At 44.8% G+C, this 10,720-nt stretch overlaps 1 protein-coding gene across 1 annotated transcript; it reads left to right on the forward strand.

Moving 5' to 3' along the window:
* The first annotated feature begins 3,894 nt into the window (after window positions 1-3,894).
* On the forward strand, window positions 3,895-5,088 carry LOC116029768. The gene has a single exon (XM_031271809.1). The coding sequence runs from the start codon at window positions 3,895-3,897 to the stop codon at window positions 5,086-5,088; it is 1,194 nt and encodes a 397-aa protein (XP_031127669.1).
* The last annotated feature ends 5,632 nt before the right edge of the window (window positions 5,089-10,720 follow it).

The raw sequence follows: 10,720 nt of genomic DNA on the forward strand, positions 1-10,720 counted from the left end.
AAATCATCACAAGCAATATATTCTGTACCTCTATCAGTTCTCAAGATTTTGATTTCATAACTACTTTGCTTTTCAACAAAGTCTTAAATTATTTGAAAACATCACATGCATCAGACTTTTGCTTCAAAAAGTAAACCCGTGTTTTCCTACTGAAATCATCAATGAAAGTAACAAAGTACTTACAACCTCCATGTGAAGGAACATCCAACGAAAAACACAGGTATGAGTGAATAATCTCCAACTGTTTTGCGGCTCTCCTTGACTTGCCCACGGGGAAGGGATCTCTATGCTTCGTCCCAATCAAACAAATCTCACAAATACTATCAGGGGCATTCACAACAAGTAAATAAAAAGCATGTTAATTTTTCGCTAGATAGTTTAATCCAGAGAAATGGAAATGTCCAAATCGCATATGCCATAACCAATTATCATCACAAATTTCATAATTAAAGCAAACAAGAAGTGCATGATTGATTTTTAAAGGAAATAGTCGATTTTGGGACATATTTACCTTTGTAATCAAAATTCCCTTAGCATCTACAATGGTACAACACCCCTGTGTAATATTTATCTTATATCATTTTTCTGACAACTGCCCCATACTCAACAAATTTTGGTGTAGATCAGGAACATAGAACACATCGGATATAAATTTGTGAGTACCATCCTTCAACTAAATAGAGATTTTACCTTTTCTCAAAATTGGCACTTTTGACTTATTGCCAAATATCACTTCAGACCGGACTTATTCATCTAGTTCGGAAAACAAATCTTTCTTCCCACACATATGGTTACTACACCCAGTATCCAAGAACCATATGTTTTCATCTGCAGAAAAACTATTACTGGCCAAAAGTAAGGTTTCAGAACTCTCACCGGACTTTTCAACAATATTTGCTTGATTTCCACGATTGTCCTTATTGTACCAGCAATCTGCAATCTTGTGCCCATACTTGCCACAATTGTAGCAGTGAAATGAAAATTTTCCTTGTTTGGTATTACCTCTACCTCTCCCCTAGTTGGAGTTACCACGTCCTCTTCCTCTAGATCCTCCTCTTCCGTTTCCACGACCTCTACCAGATCCTCCACCTCTTTGATTAGGGCCAATCATATTAAGAGTGACTTGACTCTTCAAAGCTTCTTCTGCAAGTGGTTCCGATTTTGACTAAATCCTGTCAATATGACTTTCTATCATACCTTTCAGCTTTACAACTGAAAAGAGCTCAGTTTTGTGCAGTGTTGTAAAAATCGCGCCTAGGCACCGGATGGTCGCAGCAAGGAAGGCCGGATCGGCCTCCTCCGCGGCCGTCCGGCTAGGCGGCGCCTAGACCGCCTAGCCGGCCAAATCGTCTCCCCCGATCAGTTTTATTTTATTATTATTTTTTTTGGTTTCTTCTTCGTGAATGAAGAAGAACTCAGAACTGCCTTCATAGACACAGACCAACACTTATCAAAACTCCTTTTGTTGGTGGAGTCGGCTGCGATCTGTTGAGGCTTGTGACTACGATCTGTTGATGGAGCCGACTGCGATCTGTTGAGGCCTGAGGGCTGTGTCAAAAGTGTGGCGGTGGGAAGGTCTGCCGCCGTGAGAGTGGCGGAGTGCAAAGAGGAAGAGAGTTGCGATTGGTGGGCGAAGAAGGCAGAGTGGCAGATCTGATGCGTTGAGGTCTCAAGGAAGAGAGGCAAATCTGATTTTCTGATGGTTGTTTTACAGATGAAAAGTTGAAAACAAATAGTGATAAGGGGAGAAGACAAATAGTGATATCATTGAGTACTGGAATGGTTTTGGAGATTCAGTGGGCGGAGAAGACAAAAGAAATTATGGTTTTGGAATTTCAAGAGGCAGATATGGGGAACAGTACTGGAAGCTAAAATTCCTATAAACATTAAAACTAAAAAAAAAAAGAATTAAAAATAAAAAATAAAAACAAATCGGTCGCCTAGGCGCCCCCTAAGTGCCTAGGAGCGCCTAGCGATTTTTGCAACCTTGGTTTTGTATGACTCTGTTATTGAAGCCACCACATAGTCATATTTCATCGGCATAGTTCGAAGAACTTTTTCAACCACTGCACCATCTTCAATCATATTTTCATATAACCTCATCTTATTCACTTGATCAATAAGACGAGTGAAATACGTATCTACTGTTTCTGTAGAGGTTATCTCACATTGATCGTACAACCTTCTCAACAACTGCAACTTCGACTTATGTGCTCGATCAACTCCTTTGTGTGACACCATTAGGATGTCCCAAGCTTGCTTTGCTTTTTGAGCACGAGCTAATTGCCCAAAAATTGAGTAATCAACACCTTAGTGAGTCTTTCCCAAGGCTAATTGATCTAGCCGTATAGCGGTTGCATCAGCTCCTTCTTGTAGACCGGGATCAACATAGCTCCAAAGATTATGAGCTTTAAAATGTGTGGTCATCATAATTTGCCAATAATTGTAATCGAGTTTCCCATCTAATTTGGGACCCGACCATAAAATATTGAAATTTTTGGCCATATTTGACTACGGAAAATATCTCGGGGTTGGAAGGTTAGCAGGCTCTAATACCAAATGTAAGATATACATATATATATATATATATATATATATATATATATATATATATGATGGTATATAAAGGCGACTGGGTAGATGAGTCGGTCGGTAGGAAGAGAAAGCTAATAGAACACTGATATGCAAGGCTCGCTTTGACTCCTTCAGAGGTCGGTTGGTAGGAGAAGAAAGCCCATAAAGCGTCAATACCCTGAAACATGCGAGGTCCGTCCCGACTCTTTGGGGTCGGTCGGAAGAGGAACTGGCTGACTGAGTGTATAAGGCTGTCGGCTGGTCTTCGGCGGACTCCTAAGGACACTCGGTGAAGACGAAGGATCGAGAGAACCAACGGACGATCATGAGAGAACGACTATCATTATGAGCATTTAATGTCTTTTATGAGCTATTATTTATATCATTGATTAGGAGATTAAGTGTGTAACCGCCCAGGTGCGTGAGATATATAGCTATACGGGACCCTTTGAGTGGGGAGGAGAAGGAGTGAGAAAGACTAAGCAACTTGAGAATTTATATCAAATACACCTATTGTTCTTGTAATTTTTCGGTAGTGTTGGCCCGCCGGCCGATCGCCTGAAGATCGGGAAACCATCACTGGCGCCGTCTGTGGGGATCGAATAAAAGTGCAGCATCTCCGGTGAAGCAATGAGAGAGGCAAGTAAGGCAATCAGTGCGGGGGGACGACCTCGTTCCAACGACTTACGAGAGCAGTTGGGCCGGTCTAATGGCCGCGATTTGCGAGAACAACTAGCTTGACCTAACAGTCAAGACTTAAGAGAACAGATATCAGGGCATCTCAATGGAGCGCCCTCTGGCGGAGCCGATTTAAGAGAACAACTGGGACGACAAAACGGCCAAGACTTGAGGGAGCGTTTGAACCGGCAGACTTCCCGGCACACCAGGGAGTCCCGTCAAGGTACGATAAGTAACCGACCTCCACCCGGGGAGTTGGAACAAATTGTAGTTCAAGTCATCAATGAGGTCGAAAGACGAAGGCTTGAGAACCTCGGCACAAACAATCAGACCGATCCCGTTCGACCAGCGGGAGAGGGGACCGCGAACCATCAAGTTATTGAGCAGGAAGGGCATCACAGGGAGGATCACCTGGCCCCCCGTCGAGAAGACGGCAGGCGTCGGGAGGTAGCCCGGTCCGTTATGGATCGTCTAAGTGACCCCCAGGGAAATCCGTTGCGAAACCCACCCCGCGGGAACCCGGATCGACCGAACGGCAATCACCAAGAACGTCAAGCCGCGGCGGCTTAGCGGAGGGTATAGGCCGCTATATCGGAAAGTAGCGCGGAATCTCCCCCGGAACCTAAGTACCGCCGAAGTCAAATGGAAGGCTTCGAGCGCAGGTTACAAAACCTACAGGATCAATTTGAAGGCAAGGTGAGGCCTTCCGCTGAGAATCTATTAACCTCCTCACCCTTCATGGACGAAATTATGGATTATCGGGCTCCCGCGGACCTAAAAATCCCGGAACATGCTACTTCCGATGGGACGGGGGATCCCCAAGAACATCTGGTCAGTTATCAGGCCAAAATGCAAGTCTTAGGGGTAGAAGAGCCACTTATGTGCAAGGCTTTCCTCCCTACTCTCAAGGGACTCGCCCAAAAATGGTTTTTGGCACTGCCAAGCCGTTCCATTCGGTGCTTCAATGATTTAGCCGACCGATTCCTTACTCATTACGCCGTAAACATCAAGCTGCAGCGCAATCTTACCCACTTGAGCAGAATCAGTCAAGATGAGGGAGAAGCTCTGAACACGTATCTGGCTAGCTGGCAAAAGGAAGTACAAACTATCGAGGGGTTAGACGAGCAAGTAGCTATCACCTTTTTCATGGAGTCGCTCCGAGCGGGCAAATTGTTTATTGATCTTCACAATGATCGCCCAAAGACGTATGTGGAGGCTATCCAAAGAGCCAGTCGCCAGGTAGACACAAAAGAGGCTGTGAGACAGAAACGGCAGCGAGAAGCTGCCGGGTCCAGCGCTAAGCGATCACGACCTGAGTCCAGGAGTCGAGCGGAACCTGAGCGCCCTAGTCGCACTAAGGTTCGACGAGGAGCTGAGAGGGTGGGGGCTCCGCCCCCTCGCCTTACCGTGGCCCAACCCGTGCATGAGGTAAAAGATACCTTACCTCCCCCTCCGCCTCTGAAACCTGGAGATCAGCCCGAGATCTTACCTCCGGGAGGGGCCCCGTCGAAATACTGTCGATATCACCGATCGACTACACATACCACGGAGGAATGTTTTTACCTGCGCAAAGAAATAGAGGCCATGATACAGAAGGGTGCTCCACCTCCACCTAATCAATGGAGGCGACATCCGCGTTCCGATAAAACAGATTCGCGCTCCGATCGAGGAAAACAACCCGCCTCTAAGGAAGAGGAGACTAATTGGAAGCACAAACCTGTTATCAACATGATAGTAGGAGGACCGGAAGGAGGGGACTCATCCGGTTCTCGGAAAGCTTGGGCTCGACAACTATATGAGGGGACCATCTACGGTCGGGACGACAGTCTAAAATAGGTATGTCGAGAACCCATTTTGTTTACCGATGAGGACGTACCCCGAAGCTAACACCCCCATCGGGATGCTTTGGTTATCGCCATGGACGTCCATGGCCCGGTAGTCCGAAGAGTCCTAGTGGACACAGGGAGTAGCGTGAACATCTTGTATCTAGAGGTGTTTGAGAGATTGGGGTTACAACGTAACAAGCTAAAACCTGTGAAAACACCTTTGGCCGGTTTTACCGGGGACTCAATCGAGTCAGAGGGATCCATACGTTTGCCGGTTGAAATCGGGACCTTTCCCAACCTTCGAAGCATAGACATGGAATTTGTGGTAGTCGACCTATCCTGCTCCCATAATATGATTCTAGGGCGACCTGGATTAGAAGATTTGGGTGCTCTCATCTCCCTCGAACATCTTTGTCTGAAATTCCAGACTCCCAATGGGATCGGAGTCGCTCGGTGCGACCAGAAGGCAGCTCGGGATTGTTATTTACAGTCCTGCCGAGAGATTGGGAAAAAGGACCTGAGGATTCACGCTATCACTAGTCGGGAGGAACAGTTAAAGAGTCTTGACCGACCCGAGCCGGCTGTAGAACTAGAAGAAATTGAGATTGACCCTTCGCGCCCTGAGAGACGGGTAAAGATCGGAGTGGGTTTGGCTGAGAAAGTCAAACAAGAAATCATCCAGGAATTGCAAAAATATCAGAAGGTATTTGCATGGGGCCCTGAAGACATGCCGGGAGTTGACCGGTCGGTCATTTGCCACCGACTGGCCGTCAACCCTAACCACAAACTCGTAATTCAGAAGACAAGATACCTCTTGGCGGATCGACGAGAATTCGTTAAGAAGGAGGTGGAAACCTTGATGGCTGCGCATCATATCCGTGAGGTAAAGTACCCGGACTGGCTTGCCAACGTAGTGCTTGTGCCGAAGCCTCCCGCTTGGCGAATGTGCATGGATTACACAGATCTTAATCAAGCTTGCCCAAAAGATCCTTTCCCTTTACCAAGGATCGATCAGTTGGTGGACGAGACGGCTGGCTGTGATTTATTGAGTTTCATGGACGCCTTCCGGGGCTATCATCAAATCTTCATGCACCCCGCTGACGAAGAGAAGACTGCTTTTATTACTCCAGATGGGGTATACTGCTATCGGGTAATGCCTTTTGGTCTAAAAAATGTCGGGGCCACTTATACCCGAATGGTAGGACGATTGTTCAGAGATTTGCTAGGAAAGTCCATGGCAGCCTATGTGGATGACATGCTTGTGAAAAGCAAAGATGAAGGAACTCACGCGAGGGATTTGGCGGCTACCTTTGCCATAATGGAAAAATACAATCTGTGATTGAACCCAAAAAAGTGCGCCTTTGCGGTACGAGGAGGAAAGTTCCTTGGTTATATGGTCACCCGGAAAGGAATCGAGCCCAACCCTGAAAAGGTGAAGGCTATACTTGATATGCAGCCTCCCGGGACCTTGAAGGAATTACAAAGGTTAACGGGGCGACTCGCAGCCTTAAACAAATTCCTGTCTAAATCAGCAGACCGGGCCTTACCTTTTTTCGAAGCTATGAAGAAGAGGGAAGGGTTTCGCTGGACAGAAGAATGCCAGAAGTCGTTTGACGAGTTAAAAGAATACTTACAGACTCCGCCACTGCTATCTACTCCGAAGGAAGGGGAAGTGTTATTCCTCTATCTAGCCGCCTCCCAAAAGGCTGTTAGTTCTGTGTTAATCCGAGAGGAGGAGCGAGTACAGCATCCGGTCTATTATGTTAGTCGAGCCTTAAAGGCCTCGGAGATTCGTTATACCCCCTTGGAAAAGGTGGTGTACGCTCTGGTGATCACCGCTAGGAAGCTGGTACCGTACCTCCAGGCTCATCCCATCCGAGTCTTAACCGACCAGCTTCTGGCAGGTGTTCTGCGAAATCCCAACTCGTCAGGGCGTTTGGTAAAGTGGGTCGTAGAGCTCACACAATATGGGATTGAGTATCACCCTCGCCCCTCGGTGAAAGGTCAGGCCTTAGCCGATTTTATAGTAGAATGCACCGCTCAGAGTCCTGAACCCAACGCCAAGGGCCCTGAGGAAGGGGATTGGTGGGAAATGCACGCCGATGGAGCCGCCAGTCAACACCATTGCGGAGGTGGAATCATATTGACGACTCCTGAAGGTTTCCGTTTATACTATTCATTAGCGTATGAGTTCAGAGCCTCGAATAATGAAGTTGAGTATGAGGCCGTGATCGGAGGATTGCGGATGGCCAAGGCCCTTAAAGTTCAGAAGATCCAGATAAAGACCGATCCCCGCTTAGTGGTCGGACAAGTAACCGGAACATGTGAGGCGAAGAATGAAAGACTCGGACGATATAAAAAAGTCACTGAGGGACTTCTGGGTGAATTTGAAGCTTATGAGTTAGAGCACGTGCCCTGCGCTGAGAACACAGAGGCCGATATTCTGTCCAAAATGGCCTTAGGAGGAATACCGGATCATCTCATCAGAATCTGTCAGAATGAACGAGTCTCGCTACCCAGCATAGAACCGAAATTCGTTCCAGAAGACGTTTGTATCACTGAGGAACTGGACTCTGAGGAACATCCGGAAGTATTCTGGATGGAGGAAATTCGTAGCTATAAGGAAATAGGGGACCTCCCTGACGATCCGGCCGAAGCAGCGAAAATCCATAGACGATCCCCTGCGTATGTGTTGATAGACGGTCACATGTACAAGAAGCCCTTCGGGGGACCGTTGCTAAGGTGTTTGTTCCCTTCTGAGGCAAACCAAGTTATGGAGGAGGCGCATCGAGGAATTTGTTCAGCTCATCAAGGGGCCCATACGCTAGCCCGCAAGATAGTGTTACAAGGATATTATTGGCCCACTATGGTCAAGGACTGTATCAACCGAGTCGCTAGATGTGCGATATGTCAGTCTTTCGCCAAGAAAGACACTCGGCCGACCTCTTTTTATACTCCGATTACGGTAGCTATTCCCTTTGCCAAATGGGGAATTGATATCGTTGGGCCGTTGCCCCAGGTACCTGGACAGCTACGATTTTGTGTGGTGGCTGTGGATTATTTCACCAAATGGGTAGAAGTTGAGCCCTTGGCAACTATCACTGAATTTCAATGTCGCAAGTTCCTTTGGAGGAAGGTCATTTGTCGATTCGGGCTCCCGGAGCACCTAGTTAGTGACAATGGAAGACAGTTCGATTGCCGACCCTTTAGAGACTTTTGCCAACAGTACGGAATCCGATACACCAGGGTCTCTGTAGCTTACCCCCAGGCCAATGGTCAGGTCGAGAATGTTAATCGAACCATTGTGGATGGAATCCAAAGAAAGTTAAATGACCTGGGAGGAACCTGGGTTGATGAGTTAGATCGAGTCCTATGGGCGTATCGAACGACTCCTCGGAGAGCAACCGGGGAGACTCCATTCTCCCTTACTTATGGCTTCGAGGCCAAGGTACCTACCGAGATTACCACCCCAACCCTTCGGGTGTTACAGTACAACGACGATGAAAATGAAGAAAATCTGCAAATAGAGAAGAACTTCCTTGAAGAAAGGAGGGACGCGGCGTATGGACGAATGGCCGAATATCAGCAGTCGGTCAAACGCTATTATGATAAGAGAGTAAAGGAGAAGAAGTTTCAGGAGGGAGATCTGGTCTTAAGAGACCGGGACACCAGTCAACCTAATCAAAGGGGGAAATTTACAATCAAATGGGAAGGTCCTTACCGAATCAGAGAAGTCATTCGCCCGGGAACATACCGTTTGGAGACCCCGGAAAGGCGGGCTGTGGAAAGAAAATGGAATGCGGTGCACCTGAAGAAATTCTTTGTGGAAAGAAAATGGAATGCGGTGCACCTGAAGAAATTCTTTCAGTAGAAGGTTAGGCTTTTAAAAGATTGTAATGAATTCTTTCAGTAGAAGGTTAGGCTTTTAAAAGATTGTAATGAAAGTCATGAATTTTAATAGAGTGATCACTTTTTTACGACATCTTGTTTTGAGGGGACATATGAGTCTGGCAGTCTGTCTGCCTTTGAGTGAGTTAGGTCATATGAGTCTGGCAGTCTGTCTGCCTTTGAGTGAGTTAGGTTATATGAGTCTGGCAGTCTGTCTGCCTTTGAGTGAGTTAGGTTGAGATAACCTAAGTCTCATTTCGATCCTCGGATCCTTATGAGTCTGGCAGTCTGTTTGCCTTTGAGTGAGTTAGGTTGAGATAACCTAAGTCTCATTTCGATCCTTGGATCCTTATGAGTCTGGTAGTCTGTCTGCCTTTGAGTGAGTTAGGTTGAGATAACCTAAGTCTCATTTCGGTCTTTGGATCCTTATGAGTCTGGCAGTCTGTCTGCCTTTGAGTGAGTTAGGTTGAGATAACCTAAATCTCATTTCGGTCCTCGGATCCTTATGAGTCTGGCAGTCTGTCTGCCTTTGAGTGAGTTAGGTTGAGATAACCTAAATCTCATTTCGATCCTCGGATCCTTATGAGTCTGGCGATCTGTCTGCCTTTGAGTAAGTTAGGGTGAGATAATCTAAGTCTCATTTCGATCCTTGGATCCTTATGAGTCGGGCAGTCTATCTGCCTTTGAGCGAGTTAGGTTGAGATAACCTAAGCCTCATTTCGATCCTCGGATCCTTGTGAGTCTGGCAGACTATCTACCCTTGAAAAAGGTTGAGGAGAAGGAGTGAGAAAGACTAAGCAACTTGAGAATTTATATCAAATACACCTATTGTTCTTGTAATTTTCCGGTAGTGTTGGCCCGCCGGCCGATCGCCTGAAGATCGGGAAACCATCAATATATATATATATATATATATATATATATATATATACATATACATACACGTATATATAAGAGAGAAAGAGGAATAGAAATGATTTCCAATTGATGATGAAAAGCTTTGAAACACACATACTTATTGTAAATGATAAGGCTAGAAATTAGGGAATCAAACCACTAATGCTCCATAACTCCACCTAGCACACACCTCACGTACACCTCTCATTCCTATTATTAAGCATGATACTGCCCCATTATTTTCCTAACAAATTAACTAACTACTTGGTTTAACATTATAATAATAATATTATTATTATTATTATAACACTCTCTATATAATATATATATATATATATATATATATATATATATATATATATATATGTATGAGTACCTCATAAAAGAAAAGAAAGGAAACACTATTACAAACAAGTAATATATATAACACGATTTGTCCCTAAAATACAAAAACAAAAAATTAAAAAGTTTTCTTTTCAATATATCAAATAAAATTTTCATATATATTAAACACGAGTAAAATCATATAAAAAAGAAAGGCGAGTTTGCTTCTTATTGTCGTGTTTGTAACTGTGTAGAGCACTGTGAAGTGTGGTGTAGTAGTAGGCACTTCTAAACAGGGACGAAGCTAGAAATTTCTTCTAGCGAGGGCGAAGTATTAAAATAAAATAGATAGTTAAAAAAAAAAGAAATACTTAAGAAATATAATCATAAATATTATTGAATCTATGTGATAAATAAAACACATCAAAATTTTATAAAAATATTCATAACAAAATATGAAACATAATTAATTTGATAAATTAATTCAAATAGAAAACACATTATAAATTACATCTCATTATTAATATATAAAA

Source organism: Ipomoea triloba, chromosome 9 (assembly GCF_003576645.1).
Source record: "Ipomoea triloba cultivar NCNSP0323 chromosome 9, ASM357664v1".
Taxonomy (NCBI): Eukaryota; Viridiplantae; Streptophyta; class Magnoliopsida; order Solanales; family Convolvulaceae; genus Ipomoea; species Ipomoea triloba.

Excerpts from the sequence above, each read along its gene's own strand:
- LOC116029768 (XM_031271809.1), top strand. The coding sequence starts at position 3,895 with ATGGAAGGCTTCGAGCGCAGGTTACAAAACCTACAGGATCAATTTGAA.